Source organism: Aquarana catesbeiana, linkage group LG03 (genome assembly GCF_042186555.1).
Source record: "Aquarana catesbeiana isolate 2022-GZ linkage group LG03, ASM4218655v1, whole genome shotgun sequence".
NCBI classification, from domain to species: domain Eukaryota; kingdom Metazoa; phylum Chordata; class Amphibia; order Anura; family Ranidae; genus Aquarana; species Aquarana catesbeiana.
In genome coordinates, this window is record NC_133326.1 from 618173147 (window position 1) to 618191893 (window position 18747).

Below are 18747 nucleotides of genomic sequence, written 5' to 3' on the forward strand. Positions count from 1 at the left end.
GATGTTACCTCCTTACCACCTGATTTAAGCCCATGATTGCCGTGCAATGCATGCGATTGTGACACAGTAGTATGGCAATTAGAGGTTTATATCAGGTATGAAGAGACGACACTGTGCCCAGTGATCTTTGACTTCTCCCATGTTGTTCAGGTAGATCTCCATCTTTTTAATGTTGCCTTACCCATGACATACAGTTCAGTATATCATTATATCCCTGTGTTAGCAGTACAAGAAATGAGGAGAGACTTTGCAGTCCTTGACCCCATTGGAGATATTTCTCTTCTATCTGGTCCCAACATTATTAATTATGGGAAAATCTTCCCAGCGGGAACACAGACCACAAACAAAAATTTGATGTAGATTCTATCCCCCTCCCCCATTCTGTTTATAGAACGACAACAACTCTGTGAAGAAGGGGCCTAATCTCTTGAAATTCTAAGTTTGGGGTTCCTCTTTTTCTGACAGCTTTGGGTTTGGTTTTCTATGCCATTACTTTCTTTGTCACACGTGTATTGCAGATAGTTATTACTTTTTTGACTAAATACTTATTCACTACATTTGTGAGCTCTGTGTTGGCTTTCTTGGCCACTTGTGATTTAACACTGATATAGCATGGTTTTTTATTTACGTCGGTGGTTTTTGAGTTGCTGATTGAGGTTCTGCTTCATTAAGCTAGTAGCTTTACTGTGTTATTATAACAATTCATTTCTAGTAGTCATTTTTCGCTAAACATATTAAAAACAAATGGCCATCTATGCAGCATGGTACACAAGTAGCATAAGGTAAAGATCAGTCTGGCATGATTGCATCATTGTGTGATCATCCAAGACCAATTGCTTCCATCCATTTCTCAATCTATCGCTATGCCAAGCAATTGATTGCATGTCTGAGCTACATAAAATCTCCTGTGTAGCTCTAACCTAAGATAAACTATATTCCATAAACCAGAAACAGACATCGGAAACTGGGTTTTGATGAAAGTTTATTATTTTTGGTAGTTTTATATTTTATATATTTTTTATATTTTTCTTTTTTGTACAAAAATATAGATTATAAAACTATATAGTTTATAAAACTACATAGTTTTATTTATATTTACAACAAAAAGCTCAACTCCATCCAAACTTTAGTTTTTTGAATTTCGATGGAGTGGGAAATAGTTAGACCATCTGTCAAGTTTTGATTGCTGTCTGTTTCCCTATTTGAGAGATGTCTTCACACTTCCTGTTTTGTCTTAGAACAGGAAGTGAGAGAAGCCTCTCCAGTGGGGACACAGAAATCAATAAAAACATATCAAGGTTTACACTGCTCTCTATATCCCCCTGGGCAGATATCCTTCAGGTGTTAGAATATCCTGAACAGAGACAGCAGTAGCAACCAGAACAGGGGTTCTAACTCTCTTCCCACTCTATCCAAATCTAAAAAAAGGAAGTTTGTCTGGAGTCTGACTTTATAATACCAGTACACATTGACAAATCAGAAACGGGTTCCAGGCCAAAAGGTCAAAACCGGAAATCACAAGAGGCAGTACCGCATGGAAACGATCAAGTCCTATTGTTGGCTCTGTTCGATGTACAGTTCTTCTCTGGTCAGCTGATGCGTGATGTCATTTGCAGCCTTTTCCATGCCTAGACTCCGCAGGGCTTTTAGGAGTTTATTGATGTCAAATTCACCTTTCTGGTACCAGGTTTGCAGCATGGCACTGTACTGATTATTAACATTGCTAGGGTTGTCCATTTTAGCTCTTTCCACTTCATTATGATTCAGTGCCAGAGAGTACATTAAACTCTCAAACTCTTTTATGGGAACCCCCCGCACAATAATGGGCCACGATTTAGAGATGACTGTGAAGAAAACAAGACAGAATGTGTTAGGCTAAAGAAAATATATAGTTATATTACTCCACATATTTCGAGTTCATATTGTAGTGTTTACTTCACTTGGTTTACATGACTTTCACAGCTTTATATATTCTCTTTATCAATTTTCCATTTTCCCCAATCACCAGCAGCACATACTCACCTTTTCTTCACTCTTCTGACATTACATGCAGCTGCTAGGAAAGACTAGCTCCATTCACACTTGTACGACTCCAAAGTTGCACCGACTTTCGATTGCAACTTTGACACAACTGACGCAACTTTGGATGGGTGCAACTTGGTTACCACTTTGGCTTTGACCAGAGATAATGGACAACTGTTGCACACAAGTTGCATTGTATAGCATTCAGTTACGACTTTCATGCAACTTCTGAGGGTTAACACTGAAGTCTAAGCCCCTCAAGTTGCATGAAAGTTGGACCACTGCAACTTTAAGTCGCTCATATATGAATGGTTATCATTGGAAAACATAGGGAAGGACTTGTCATGCAACTTTGATGTCCAAAGTTACATGACAAGTCGCACAAGTGTGAATGGAGCCTAAAAACAGTCCTGCGTGAGGACTGGGTTGCTCCAGTCAGAGCTTACACTGGCCTGAGGACTCTCCTTACCCAATGTGACAGCAATGGGCCAATCACTAAGCACCAGCACTGTCTCATGAAGGAGAAATACCATACCTGGCAGTAGAGGATATTTTCCTTACTGCCTTTGGCTGAACAGAGCAACAGGGAGCAGAGGAAAGAATGTTAGGGGATCAGCATTACAGAGATTATGTGGTTGATTTACTAAAACTGGAGAGAGTGTCCAGGTTTTTTTTGTCAAAACCTAATTGAACAAGCTGAAGATAAAAGCTTATTGGCTACCATGCACAGCTGCACCAGATTTTGTACTCTCAAGTTTTATTAAATAAACCCCTATGCCTTCTATTGTATAATGTACAAAGTATGCAACTCGCAAAAATATAACATCAGCAAGGTTTTTACCTTACATTCAATTAAGCATGCATGCTCCGTTGACCCGAGTATCATTATTTGGGGCCTAGATAGTGGCCAGATTATTTGATGGATAGTTCAATTGCATCAATGCAGTACAAAGTAACAGGTTTTTATTAATACCATCCCCTTCATCTGCACTAACTCCCCCTTCCTTCCCTTGCACTTGCTCAGCTGCTCCTTCTAGAGCTGGCCATACACTCACAGATTCCTTTTATAACAGATCCTGTCATCCATGCTAAGCAGTGTCGATAGGTGAACTTCCTATTGCATTGTATTGGCAGATCTGGCTAACAAGAAGACCCAAAAGGTGCCTGCATCTAACTTAATTCATGTGCTGTTTAGCCATCAAATTTCCAACAGGCTACTTCGATTTTCTTCAATCGAAGGATGTTGGGTGAAGTGGTGCTGACAGGGCCACCCACTGATCAAGTTTTGTCTAGTTCATTAGAATCTGTCCAAAATGTGCTCAGTGTATGGTTAGGTTAAGCACCAATTTGTGACTTTTGATATACACTGGACTGAGGACCCTCCCTCTCTATCACAGTGTGACTAAGCCCCCTAGCTGCAGCCAAAATTTGGGGTCTCTGAACCCAAAGTGTCCCGAAATGACATTGAGGCAGATGGACACAGTTGACCTACTTTGGGGCCCCGTATCTCAGGGTCACTTAGTGCTAGGAACCCCAAATTTGGTGTGCAAACCTAGTGGAACTAGCACCATAAAATAGCCAAAGCTGGGGTCTTTAGCAGCAGAGAATGCCATTTTCCGAACCTAATTTGGGGCCCCATATCTCGGGGCCATTTACTGCTAGGAACCCCAGCTTTGGATATGTTATGGTACCAGTTCCACTGGGTTTGCACACCAAATTTAGGGTTCCCAGCATCGAGTGGCCCTGAGATACAGGGCCCCAAAGTCGGTTCTGAATATGTCAAGCACTTTTCTGCAGCAGAGAATGACATTTTCCGAACCGATTTTGGGGCCCCGTATTTCGGGGCCACTTAGTGCTAGGAACTCCAGCTTTGGATATGTTATGGTACCAGTTTCACTGGGTTTGCACACCAAATTCGGGGTTCATAGCACCAAGTGGCCCTGAGATACGGGGCCCCAAAGTCGGTTCGGAAAATGAAATTCTTTGCTGCAGAAAAGTGCTGGACTCGAGTATAAGTCGAGGGGGGCACTTTCAGCACAAAAAAATGTGCTGAAAAACTCAACTTATACTCGAGTATATACGGTATGTTAAGAATGATTGTCCAGTGCCCAGATCTCCCAAACACAATCTTATGTCTATGAGGGGCCCTTAAGGTAACTGTTGATTGGTCCATGAATGGCACTAAATGTAATTGTTGATTGGTCTCACTGGGTACTGCACTTTAAACACTGTTTGTTTCATGAGCATACATCTAAGATGTTACCTAAATACTCCATATGTAATCTCTGCAATAACAGATAAAAAGGGTGATGTAGCAGCTTGTATGAAGGGTACATGCCCACTTACTTTCTTCTTTCGTGTCTTTATCAGTTCCTTCTTTATACTGCAGTATAATGTCTCTTTGAAGCAGGTCACCTTTGGCTTCATCATGATCTTCATTTCCCTTGCAGATATGTAAAGTTAGCTGTGAGTATAAAACAATGTGTGAACTATCCCACAGGCGTTCACATTACTATTTCTATGTGAAAGTCAAATACAGTTGTATATATAGCTACATGTATATATAGCTTTTTTTTGTCAGAAAATAGGTGCAGGAACTCTCAACCATGAGACCCCAACCCCTCCCCCCCCCTTTTTACACAAACCACATCATATAGTGAGTATGGTCAAATTTCACTAACAGTGGGAGTCTTAAAGGGGCATTAAATACCAGGAGTGCATTATGCACAGAGTGCAGAGTTCAGTGGGGTTACACACAGAGAGCAGAGTTCAGGGGTGCGCTACGTGCAGAGTTTGGGAGTGTACTATGTACGTAGTGCAGAGTCCAGAGGTGCTCTACACACAAGAGTGCAGAGTTCAGTGGAGGTACACACAGCGTGCAGAGTTCAGTGGGGTTACACACAGCGTGCAGAGTTCAGTGGGGTTACACACAGCGTGCAGAGTTCAGTGGGGTTACACACAGCGTGCAGAGTTCAGTGGGGTTACACACAGCGTGCAGAGTTCAGTGGGGTTACACACAGCGTGTAGAGTTCAGTAGGGTTACACACAGCGTGCAGAGTTCAGTGGGGTTACACACAGAGTGTAGAGTTCAGTAGGGTTACACACAGAGTGCAGAGTTCAGTGGGGTTACACACAGCGTGCAGAGTTCAGTGGGGTTACACACAGAGTGTAGAGTTCAGTGGGGTTACACACAGAGTGCAGAGTTCAGGGGTGCACTACACACAGAGTGCAGAGTTCAGCCTTCTTCCACAGCTGCTTACCTCTGCATCCCCCATCATCATCTAATTTTAACCCCTCTTCTTCTCTAGTACCTCCCTGCACACAATAGGTGGCTCAGCCTTTATCACTTGCAGGGGGATCAATCAGTGGGGGAGTAGGCATTTGCACTGCATCCCGTGCACCTGCATCTCCTTTGTGCCCATCCTGCACTCAGTGGGAGCCGCTCAGGAGATGAGATCTATGGGAGCCGTTGAGAGACAAGCTGTCATTTGTAAACACTGAAGCCAGACCTCTGTGTTTACAAGCGATAGTGGTGACCAGGGAGCAGAGGGCCTGAGCCAAAGGTGGTGGAACTGATTTCCACCAAGTTCCAGCTGAAAAAAAAAGCCCTGTATATGTATGTGTGTGTATATACAGTATCTCACAAAAGTGAGTACACCCCTCACATTTTTGTAAATATTTCATTATATCTTTTCATGTGACAACACTGAAGAAATGACACTTTGCTACAATGTAAAGTAGTGAGTGTACAGCTTGTATAACAGTGTAAATTTGCTGTCCCCTCAAAATAACTCAACACACAGCCATTAAGGTCTAAAGCGCTGGCAACAAAAGTGAGTACACCCCTAAATGAAAAAAGGCCAAATTGGGCTTAAAGTGTCAATATTTTGTGTGGCCACTATTATTTTCCAGCACTGCCTTAACCCTCTTAGGTATGGAGTTCACCAGAGATTCACAGGTTGCCACTGGAGTCCTCTTCCACTCCTCTATGACGACGTCACGGAGCTGGTGGATGTTAGAGACCTTGCGCTCCTCCACCTTCCGTTTGAGAATGCCCCACAGATGCTCAATAGGGTTCAGGTCTGGAGACATGCTTGGCCAGTCCATCACCTTTACCCTCAGCTTCTTTGGCAAGGCAGTGGTCGTCTTGGAGGTGTGTTTGGGGTCGTTATCATGTTAGAATACTGCCCTGCGGCCCAGTCTCAGAAGGGAGGGGAACATGCCGCACACACGCTTGACACCATCTGAATCAAATATGTTTATCTTGGTCTCAACAGATCACAGGACTTGGTTCCAGTAATCCATGTCCTTAGTCTGCTTGTCTTCAGCAAACTGTTTGCAGGCTTTCTTGTGCATCATCTTTAGAAGAGGCTTCCTTTTGGGACGACAGCCACGCAGACCAATTTGATGCAGTGTGTTGCGTATGGTCTGAGCACTGACAGGCTGACCCCCCCCCCCCAACTCCTTCAACCTCTGAAGTAATGCCTCATACGTCTATTTCCCAAAGACAACCTCTGGATATGATGCTGAGCTCGTGCACTCAACTTCTTTGGTGGACCATGGCGAGGCCTGTTCTGAGTGGAACCTGTCCTGTTAAAGCGCTGTATAGTCTTGGGCACCATGCTGCAGCTCAGTTTCACGGTCTTGGCAATCTTCTTATAGCCTAAGCCATCTTTATGTAGAGCAACAATTCTTTTTTTCAGATCCTCAGAGAGTTCTTTGCTATGAGGTGCCATGTTGAAATTCCAGTGACCAGTATGAGCGAGTAAGAGCGATAACCCCAAATTTAACACACCTGCTCCCCATTCATACCTGAGACCTTGTAACACTAACGAGTCACATGACACCGGGGAGGGAAAATGGCTAATTGGGCCCAATTTGGACATTTTCACTTAGGGTTGTACTCCCTTTTGTTGTCAGCGGTTTAGACATTAATGGCTGTATGTTGAGTTATTTTGAGGGGACAGCAAATTTACACTGTTATACAAGCTGTACACTCACTACTTTACATTGTAACAAAGTGTCATTTCTTCAGTGTTGTCACATGAAAAGATATAATAAAATATTTACAAAAATGTGAGGGGTGTAGTCACTTTTGTGAGATACTGTGCATATATATATCTATATCTATATAGATATATCTATATCTATATAGATATATCTATATCTAGATAGATATATCTATATCTAGATAGATAGATATATCTATATCTAGATAGATAGATATATCTATATCTAGATAGATAGATAGATAGATAGATAGATAGATAGATAGATAGATAGATAGATAGATAGATAGATAGATCACATTTCTGCATTTATGTATAGTATGTCTGCACTGGACTATGTAACCAGCTTAAAATGCTTGTTTAATTCTATTCCAAACATAATGTACCGGTAGTTTACTAAAGCAAATGTATTACCAAAGCAATCTACATCATTAAAAGGCTAAGCAAAGAGTGAAAGATCAAGGTACAAACAGGTTTATTTGCATAGAGTAAAGGTTAGAATTTGCCCTTATGAACAGGAGAAGCGTATACCACGTGTGAAATAAATTAAAAGTGATATAACCAATTAGAACGCCATTTTTTAAAATGGGCTTGAAAATAAAAAGCTGGCTCTGAATTGGTTGTTGCCACAATAACAGCAGTGTTAGATAACTTCAATTATATGCCTGCAATGCTATCCTGCCCAGCCACATGCTACTCCTAGCTCACCCATAATCTATATTGAAATAAAAATTGCTTTAGATCCAAAAGAATGTATATTATAAGACTGCTTTCACACTGGGGCGGTAGGGGGCGTCTGTTTTACCGCGGTATTCGGCCGCTAGCGGTGCGGTTTTAACCCCCCCGCTGGCGGCCGAAAAAGGGTTAAAAGCACTCGTACAGCGCGGCTATAGCCGCGCTGTCCCATTGATTTCAATGGGCAGGAGCGGTTTAGGAGCAGTTAATACACCGCTCCTTCACCGCTCCAAAGATGTGGCTTGCAGAAGATTTTTTCTTCTCCTGCCAGCGCACCGCTTCAGTGTGAAAGCCCTCGGGCTTTCACACTGAACAAACAGCGGAGGCTGTTTTGGGGCGGTTTGCAGGCGGTATTTTTAGCGCAATAACGCCTGCAAACCGCCCCAGTGTGAAAGGGACCTTACATTATTTTTATTCTAGGCACATGATACATTATATACTTACTTTTCCAAAGAGTTTAGACCCTAAAAAAAGAAAAAACAGACAGCAATTATGGCATGCTCTATACATAAGGGTCAACTTAAAAAGAATACATTGAATTTTATATTTCGCTAATATTCATATAAGGTATTGTAGGATGGGAATATTTTGTTAGCCACGTGTTACTACATTGGTGTTTTAGGTAGCAAATATTGGTTTCTGTACCCCATATATAAAAGAAGGTAGACACAACATCAAACTGCAGAATGATCATACTAATCTTAAAGAATGATCAGTGCATACGCCGTGCATGTCTGTAGTGTCCGATCACACATGTTTAAATCCCTGGTCTAATCTTGGGGAAACAACAGAAATGCCATGAATGGATTCTTTTCATAGGATTGATTGGCCTGTACATTACTGCTCTAAGCTCACTTATTTCTGCACAACAGAAATACAACCTCCCAGTGATTCTCTTGACTTGTATACAAACTCTAATGCCCTGTACACACGATCGGACATTGATCAGACATCCTGACAACAAAATCCATCAGATTTTTTTCCGACGGATTTTGGTCCAAACTCGTCTTGCATACACACGGTCGCACAAAGTTGTCGGAAAATCCGATCGTTCTGAACGCGGTGACTTAAAACACATACGTCGGGACTATAAACGGGGCAGTAGCCAATAGCTTTCATCTCTTAATTTATTCTGAGCATGCGTGGCACTTTGTGCGTCGGAATTGTGTACACACGATCGGAATTTAAACGATCGGATTTTGTTGTCGGAAAAAGTCTGATGGAGCCCATACACGATCGGAATTTCCGACAACACAATCCGATCGCACTTTTTTCATCGGAAAATCCGACCGTGTGTACAGGGCATAACAGACTTCCATGATCTGCTCCCTTTTGGTCTGTTAAATCTACCACTGAAAGCATTTTGTTATTTATGTAGGATAAGTGAAAAATATGCCTGTTAAAATGCCTTCACGTTGTGGAAATGGAAATGTGGGCAGGTCTGAGTAGTTTGGCAAGAAAAACTACACAGGGCTGACACCACATAAATACTATGAGGTTGATTTACTAAAAATAGGGAGTGCAAAGTCTGGTGCAGCTCTCCATATAAACCAATCAGCTTCTAATCCTTTAGTCCAAGCTTAAAGTGATTTTAAAGGCAAAGTAAAAAACAAAAATAAACAAACATGTTATACTTACCTACTCTGTGCAGTGGCTTTGTACAAAGCAGCGCCGATCCTCCTCTTCTCGGGTTCCCCTGCCTGCGCTCCTGGCCCCTCTTTCCTGCCAAGTGCCCCCAGAGCAAGCAGCTTGGTACGGGGGGGGGGGGGGCAACCAAGCAGGCTCGCTCCTGAGCCACTGCTCTGCGTGTCTATTCAGACACAGAGCCCCAGCCCCCTCTCTTCTATGACTGACTGTGAGCCATTGGCTCTCGCTGCTCTCTTAGCCAACGAGGAGGGAGAGTCCCCAGAGAGCCGAGGCTCTCGTGCACATCGCTGGATTGAGATGGGGCTCAGGTAAATATTAGGGGGGGGGGGGGGGGGGGGGGGCTGCTGCACACAGAAGGTTTTTTACCTTCATGCACAAAATGTATGAAGGTAAAAAACCTTGAGCCTTCAGAACTGCTTTATTTGAACAAGCTGAAGTTATAAGCTGATTGTCTAACATGCACAGCTGCACCAGATTTTGCACTCTCCAGTTTAATAAATCAACCGCTATGTGTTGCGGGCTTACAGGTATATCAGGAGCTAAATGCTATTCTGGCAGTTGAACAGGTACTTTTATGTACTTGTCGTGTCTTTAAATGGATAAAACATGGGGAAATTTGCATGTATTGCAGATGTACTGTATATTTTACCTTGACAAAATAAAAAAGTCAAAAGTGCAAGAGCAGCCAACCATAGTGTAGTAAATAAATACATATTTATTTGATATAAACGTGCAGTAATACACTCATAAATATTTGGGAAGCAAGGCAAGAAGAAGCAGTCAGTTCAACTCAATCTCTACATACCCGTGGCCAGCGGCTGCAAATGCTGGTGGCTGAGGAAGGGAAGGAATGTTCCCAGAATCGATACTGAGACCTCTTCGTGTATGAGAGTTGGTGGAGTCAGGATCGCCGACACCGGAATTTTCACTTCTTTTGCTGCACGGACCCGTTCTTTTTTTGCTTCCCAAGCATTTGTGAGTATATTACTGCTCTTTTTTACTTAATAAATCTGTATTTATTTACTACAATATGGTTGGTTATGCTGCTATTCCACTTATGTCCTAACTGATTCTGCAACACTTTGTGCTAGTGCTACAATGTATAGTTGCTTCACTGTGGGCCACCTTTGCTACATTTTAATATTTATTGTGATTGGTAACATTACATTGAATCCCTCATTTCATCATTACTTCCTTTTTTATATATGTACATTAAATATTTCTCCTTTTAATATATTTACTATATTACCAAAAGTATTGGGGCGCCTGCCTTTACATAGACATGAACTTTAATGGCATCCCAGTCTTAGTCCGTAGGGTTCAATATTGAGTTGGCCCACCCTTTGCAGCTATAACAGCTTCAACTCTTCTGGGAAGGTTGTCCACAAGGTTTAGGAGTGAGTCTATGGGAATGTTTGACCATTCTTCTGGAAGCACATTTGTGAGGTCAGGCAGTGATGTTGGACGAGAAAGCCTGGCTCGCAGTCTCCACTTTAAGTCATCCTGAAGGTGTTCTATCGGATTGAAGTCAGGACTCTGTGCAGGCCAGTCAAGTTCCTCTACCCCAAACATGCTCATCCATGTCTTTTTGGACCTTGCTTTGTGCACTGGTGCGCAGTCATGTTGGAACAGGAAGGGGCCATCCCCAAACTGTTTGTACAAAGTTGGGAGCATGAAATTGTTCAAAATGTCTTGGTATGCTGACGCCTTAAAGCCTAATGCACGAGCGGAATGTCCAACAGAAAAAGTCAGACGGAAGCTTTTCATCATCTATTCCGATCGTGTGTGTGCCTCGTCTGACTTTTTTTTTTTTTTCGAAAATTCTGACAGACCTAGAAATGGAACATGTTCTAAATATTTCTGACAGAACCAATTCCTATCGGGAAAACCGCTCGTCTGTATGCTGTTCCGTCAGACCAAAAATGACGCATGCTCTGAAGCAAGTACGAGACGGAAGCTATTGGCTACTGGCTATTGCACTTCCTTTTTCTAGTCCCGTCGTATGCCTTGTACGTCACCGCATTCTGGACGGTCGGACTTTGGTTTGACCGTAGGTGTATGGGGTAAATCCACGCATTGAATTGAATGTTTTAGTTATGGATATGGCTGCTGCCTCTACACATACAATACCACCTAAGTGGAAAGTATTAGAAAATGGTAAAAAAGCAGGAGTATTATGGCGCTGCCCTTATGGAGACAAACATTTTTTTTTTTTTTTTCTTCCTTTTTTTTTTTCTTCTTTGTAGTGAATGTATTGCCTAGTGTCCTTATAGAATTGCTTCTAAAACCTGTATGTGTTCAAAAGTTGAATAAAACTGTGACTGGTGGTGAATATTTCTATTAAAAATGAAAATACAACAACTGGTGCTCCAATTGTTCAACAAAGATGCATAGTGCCCTTTAAATTAGGTAATAAAGTAGTTGTGGATATGGATACAATATCATCTAGGTGGAAAGTGTAAAAAACAATACAATACCACCTAAGTGGAAAGTGTTAGAAAATGGTAAAAAAGCAGGAGTAGTATGGCGCTGCCTTTATGGAGACAAAAAAATATTTTATATATCCTGCTAATCCTCACCTCTGTCAGTGCTCTTTTTCTTCCGATAAACACAAACAGCAATGATGATGATGATGAAGGTGATGATTAAAACTACACAGGTTATGATAATATCTGAAAAATAAATGAGAGTAGCCAATGGTATGATTGCTTTGTAGAACAAGGAGAGGTCCACATTAGGAAATATTGCAGTGTAAGAAGAGTGATAAAGTCAGGGAAATTAAAATATAATGCCTTGTACACACAAACAGTATTGAAAGCCCTGTGACTGCACCACCTTAAAATTTATTCCCTGACTTATGGTCTAATACACCATTGGAGCTAAAGGAAATGTATAAGGTATGTTCAACAAGCATGCATTTTCAACATTTCATTTGATGCAATTCTCACATTTTTTAATATTTTACTTTGCAGTTAGTGTTAAAAATAACGTTTTGCCAATTAGCCAGCAGAGGGAGCTCCCAGTCTCTCAGTACTATTACTTTTTCTCTACAAAAAAATGTTGAGAATGGGCAAAGGCCACAAAGGGAATGCATTGTTTTTGATGACTCATGGACTTGCATTGTCAGAAGGAGGAATAAAGCACTGTGTAGTGTACAGCCTGTGTATGTGATCAGCTAACATGGCTATAATTATAATATATATAAACATAAAGCCATGAAGGAGGAGGATAGCTAAGGTGAGCATTTATTGTCTCTAGTCCTTGTGCTGTTGGCCACCTGCTTTTTTTTTTTTTTTTTGTGGATATACTATCTTCTAGATCTGCTCCAGCTCCCTTCTAGCTCTCAACATTATACTGTTTGCATATCACCATGGCTGTTCTAGGAGGTTAGGTTGTGGTTACATATCACACACAAGTGTTAGTGTGCTACAAAGAAAAAAATAGAGAATCTTGTCACATGGCCATTATAATTTTTTTCCATCCTCTTTCTCTCCGTGTACCTTGCTGTTTCATTGCTCAGGCTCCTCCATTCATTACAAATTAATTCTAAGGCTGTATATGGGTGGGTAGCTTTTTTTGGTTGAACCGGCTGGCTGAAGGAAAAAACACAAATGTATTCCCCTATCCGCACAAGCAAGGTGGATGGTGGAATCATTCCCACCCCTCACCAGGACATTGTATTCTAAGGCCCCTTTCACACTGGGGTGGTTTGCAGGCGGTATTGCGCTAAAAATACCGCCTGCAAACAGCCCCTAAACAGCCTCCGCTGTTTGTTCAGTGTGAAAGCCCGAGGGCTTTCACACTGAAGCGGCGCACTGGCAGGACGGTAAAAAAAGTCCTGCCAACCGCTTCTTTGGAGCGGTGAAGGAGCGGTGTATTCACCGCTCCTGCCCATTGAAATCAATGGGACAGCGCGGCTATACCGCGGCTATAGCCGCACTGTACGAGCGGATTTAACCCTTTTTCGGCCGCCAGCGGGGGGTTAAAACCGCACCGCTAGCGGCCGAATACAGCCGCAAAAACGACGGTAAAACAGCGCTAAAAATAGCGCTGTTTTACCGCCGACGCCCCCACCGCCCCAGTGTGAAAGGGGCCTAACAGCGGGACTCTCTGCTGGCAGAATACACTGATCAGCAGCTGTAAATGATTGCCTGCAGCCACTGATCAATTAAAGTATTCAGTGTGCTCAATCCACAGAATTTAACCTACTGATTGACATTTGTTGAACAGGGAGGGCTGACTACACTGAAACGGGTGCTGAAACATTCCAAATATTTGTCAGACTGCACCCAGCCTAAAGCCTTGTGCACACAATCGGATTTTCCGCAGACAAAGCATCAGACTTTTGTCTGAAGGGTCTTGGCCATGAACTTGTCTTGCATACAAACGGCACACAATTGCCGGCCAACAAACACAAACATAATGACGTACTACGTGGCTTTTCAGCTCTTTAGCGCCACCCTTTGGGCACCTTCTTCTAATGTTGTGTTTGGTGAGCATTGATTTCGAGCATCCGTGTTTGTACTTTGGACTTTTGTCTGATGGACTTGTGTACACATGATAGGGAAATCTGACAACAGACCGTTGTCCATGGAAAATTTATAAGCCTGCCTTCCAACATTTGTTCGCAAAAAATCCAACAACAATTGTCCGATGGAGCGTACAAATGGTCAGATTTTAGGTCAACAGTCTGTCAACATACAATTCCCATCGGAAAATCCGATCGTGTGTACGAGGCCTAACTCTCCTGCATGCTAATCTTACAGAGCTGGCCATTGTAACAAGAACAGTCTATACCACCAGATACCATGTAAAGGCAGTAGCTGACTTGTAACAAGATTAATTAAGGCAGTGTATTAAAGCATAAACTATATTTCTAAATTATGTTAGTTATGGCTAGTGTAGGAAATGGTAGATCCCCTGTCAGGTTTTCTTTTCTGTCTGGGACCCATTAGGGGGATTTTCCCCTTATATCCTGTTAGAGACACAACAGGAAATGGGAAAAAATCTCTGCAAGGTTTTCCCCTCTATTCTTATTTCAATGCCAAGTGTCATTTTCTAACTCAGTGACAGGAGTCACCATCATAAACAGAAAGGGTACAAAGCCCCAGCAAGGACTTAACAAAAAAGGAGACAACAATTTATTGCCCCCCCAGGCAGAGGGTCTAACTGCCCCCTGGTCTACCCAAAACTAACATGTTAGCTTTTGATACATTTTAACAGCATTCTTCCAAAATAAATACAACCTTTAAAAGAGAAGTATGGAAATCCATTTTTTTTTTTTAAATCATACCTTCTGTACCTAGCTGGATGCAGCATTTGTCCCCTGCTCTAACACTGAGAACCGAGAGAGCAAACGCTGCCGATCACTCGGTTCTCACAGCTCCCTGAGAAGAGAGTCTCCCTGAGACTGTCAGTCACCGTCTCTCTGCTCTGCCTCCCTGCGCTCACTGGAGCACTGGGCTGTGGAGGAGGCGGGAGCAGCCGGCTCAGGATCTCAGCAGCTCGCTCAGATCCTGAGCTGGGTGCTGGATCAGGCATGTGAGGGGATCCCAACTTCATTGTCGCAATCTTGCCCGAGCCTGCACTGGCTCTGTGATGTCAGCAGACAGCGGACATCAGCCCGCTGTCTCCTGAAAACGGTCCACAAGAGAAGTACAGCCAAACGAGCATGAGAATGCATTACATGTGCACCTTAGAGGGCGATGACGTAACTCATGGGTAATACAGGGGGAACTTACCTCTTGTGCTAGTGGAAGAACTTGGGGGGGTGCACTCCGTATCCGTTGTCGAATTGCAGGGCGCCTTCACCACCTCATCTTCAGGACAGCTAAAAAAATAATTGTGTTGATGAGAATAAAAACAATTAGATGGAAGTCTGAAATAGATTTATTTTAAGCATTTTAGACAATTCTAACAGAGACCGGAAAATGTAATTAAAATGTATCTAAAACCAAAAAGATTTTGTTTTTAGTTTTGGATTTAGTAGTGAGGGGTTAAAACCCTTGTCATATTTGTAGATCTGTCTGTGTCCCTATTATGGAGACTCTTTCAATTTGCCCTGATGACCACTGGACCTGAAAGCATTGAAGAAATGCAAACATTTGAGCTGTCACCAGAAGAGGAACAGAGGGGAAATCCCAACTGGGACACTTGTTCTTCTCATAACTGTCTAACATGGACTTTTGTCACTTTGGAGAGATTTCCTCTCACTTCCTGTTGTATCTACAGGAAGTGCCCACCAATGGAACACAGAGGGCAAAAAATAAAAAATCTGACGATGGTTTTAACCATTCCCTACTTTATCCAAAATGAAAAAAGTTAAAATGGACACAGACACCACTCCCAATTTGACATCCGTGTGGGTACAGGTGCATGTGTGTGTCTTTGAACACAGTGTGAGTTTGGGAGACCGCACCTGCACCCACATGGATGTCAAATTGGGAGCAAGAGCTGTACAACCAGCCTTACAGTGGTTGCTAGTAGATACATACCCCCACACACATACACACACATCAGTGGTAGGGTTGCACCGATACCACTTTTTTAAGACCGAGTACAAGTACCGATACTTTTTTTTAATGTCATGTGACAGTGGCACTAATATGCAGCACTGATGGGCACTGATGAGGTGTGGAGTAGACTGTGTCCAGTCCCAGTCCCCTTCTCAGCAGCCTCAGCTGCACTGAAGATGAATGGACAGGAGACAGAGGCTCCTCTCTCCATTCATAAACTGAAGCATCGTAAATCACAGTCAGTGATCATTGACTCTGTTTATTCAGAAAAGGAAGGAGCCAGTAAATTACATATTTACCGGCTCCTTCCTTCCGCTCTCTATCCTAAAAGATCTGCGGCAGGGAGGGGGCGGAGGGGGCAAAGGATGACAGAAGGAGCACAGAGGAGGACACAGAGGGGAGCTGGAGGAGGATACAGGAGACATTTGGGAACGATCGGTGCAGCGGTGGGAGGGGGGGTTACCAGTAACGATCTCCCTGTGTGGCTTTTAATAAAGCAGCTGAAAGCCATGGAGGGGAGAGGAGGAGAAGCGGCTGTCCGCTTCTTTATTGAAAGCCACACAGGGAGATCAGTGATTATAACTTCCCCTGTCGCCGCACCAATCGTCCCTGAGTGTCCAGGTATCGGACTAGGCATCGGGAGCATTTGCACGAGTACAAGTACTCCTGTAAATACTCGGCACCGATACTAGTATCGGTATTGGTGCAACCCTAATCAGTGGTACCAGAAAAATTTAATTGTTTTACTTTAATGTAAATTAATGTACTTTAACAAAACCGCACTTTAAAAAAACCCTGCAAGACAATGGCATCTTGTGCTAGTATGCATCACATATAAGCACATTATAAAATACTTACATTAGAACGAAGCCCTCCAGCGGTGCGCTGTCACCGCTGACAGGGCTTCCATCTTCACCCAGTCTTCCTTCTGGGTTTGAGCCACAATGACGTCACTCCCCCATCAAAGCCGCGGCACGGAGATCTGAAGGAATAGCACAGGTACGCCATCCCTTCAGAGCGCATGCAGCGGTGACCTCACCAGCTGCATGCAGAATATCTCCTAAACAGTGCATGTTTAGGAGGTATTTGCTGTGCCTACAGGTAAGCTTATAATAAGGTACAAGTCAAAAAGAAGACTTTACTACCACTTTAACTTTAAACTGATGAGTAGTAATGTTCGAATTTGTTACCTATTTTAAACCCAGATGCATTTTTTCTTATTTAATCAAGCTAAGGTCCAGCAAAAAGCTGCATAACCAGTTGCAACATATATCAGGAAGCTGTTTTATCAGCCAGGAGATTTGTATTTCTCTGCATCCCAAAGCTTTGGCTGATTAAGGGTATGCAGACAGAAACTCTGCAGTGCGGTTGTTCTTGTACACCATCCACATCGTTGCGCACTGTATCGCTGTCACCTTGTAGAGAATTGTCTGATGTACAACACAATGACAACTCACCTGCCTGTACAGGGCATGCAGATCTCACATGGCTGGTCTGAAGGACAGAAGGTTCCCTTCTTGCAGTGGCAGACGGTGTTCTTATTGACGATACAGTGGGACACTTCTTCCTGATCTGTAATGACACAAATTTAAAGTACATTGAGGGTTCATATGTACTAGAGCATACATGCGAGCATACCTCGGATCTTTTTCTCAGTCTGGTTTTACAATATAGCATACTTGTGTTTATAGGCTCAGTCCTGATATATACAGTATGTCACAAAAGTGAGTACACCCCTCACTTTTTTGTAAATATTTTATTATATCTTTTCATGTGACAACACTGAAGAAATGACACTTTGCTACAATGTAAAGTAGTGAGTGTACAGCTTGTATAACAGTGTAAATTTGCTGTCCCCTCAAAATAACTCAACAACAGCCATTAATGTCCAAACCGCTGGCAACAAAAGTGAGTACACCCCTAAGTGAAAATGTCCAAATTGGGCCCAATTAGTCATTTTCCCTCCCCGGTGTCATGTGACTCGTTAGTGTTATAGGTCTCAGGTGTGATTGATGAGCACTCTCACTCTCTTATACTGGTCACTGGAAGTTCAACATGGCACCTCATGGCAAAGAACTCTTTGAGGATCTGAAAAAAAAGAATTGTTCTAAATAAAGATGACCTAGGCTATAAGAAGATTGCCAAGACCCTGAAACTGAGCTGCAGCATGGTGACCAAGACCACACAGCGGTTTAACATGACAGGTTCCACTCAGAACAGGTCTCGCCATGGTCGACCAAAGAAGTTGGGTGCACATACTCAGTGTCATATCCAGAGGTTGTCTTTGGGAAATAGACGTATGAGTGCTGCCAGCATTGCTGCAGAGGTTGAAGGGGTGGGTGGGTCAGCCTGTCAGTGCTCAGACCATACGCCACACACTGCATCAAATTGGTCTGCATGGCTGTCGTCCCAGAAGGAAGATGATGCACAAGAAAGCCCGCAAACAGTTTGCTGAAGACAAGCAGACTAAGGACATGGATTACTGGAACCATGTCCTGTGGTCTGATGAGGCCAAGATAAACTTATTTGGTTCAGATAGTGTCAAGTGTGTGTGGCGGCAACCAGGTGAGGAGTACAAATACAAGTGTGTCTTGCCTACAGTCAAGCATGGTGGTGGGAGTGTCATGTTCTGGGGCTGCGTGAGTGCTGTCAGCACTGGGGAGCTACAGTTCATTGAGGGAACCATGAATGCCAACATGTACTGTAACATACTGAAGCAGATCATGATCCCCTCTCTTTGGAGACTGGGCCGCAGGGCAGTATTCCAACACAATGACCCCAACACCTCCAAGACGACCACTGCCTTGCTAAAGAAACGG

The 18747-nt window shown here is 43.0% G+C and overlaps 1 protein-coding gene across 2 annotated transcripts in view; it reads right to left on the reverse strand.

Annotated features, from left to right (window-relative positions):
- Positions 1 to 965: 965 nt before the first annotated feature.
- LOC141133135 (uncharacterized) overlaps positions 966 to 18747 on the reverse strand; it is a 44139-nt gene continuing 26357 nt past the window's right edge. Inside the window, exons 4-9 of one of the 2 annotated variants that reach the window (XM_073622304.1) lie at positions 17386 to 17500; positions 15155 to 15243; positions 11993 to 12085; positions 8211 to 8230; positions 4369 to 4465; positions 966 to 1844 (exon numbers count right to left, since the gene is read on the reverse strand). In XM_073622304.1, coding sequence (XP_073478405.1) covers positions 1552 to 1844; positions 4369 to 4465; positions 8211 to 8230; positions 11993 to 12085; positions 15155 to 15243; positions 17386 to 17500 — 707 coding nt within the window. In that variant the 3' untranslated portion in view covers positions 966 to 1551. Of the gene's footprint in view, positions 1845 to 4368; positions 4487 to 8210; positions 8231 to 11992; positions 12086 to 15154; positions 15244 to 17385; positions 17501 to 18747 lie in introns of both variants that reach the window. The other variant, XM_073622303.1, reaches the window with a different exon arrangement.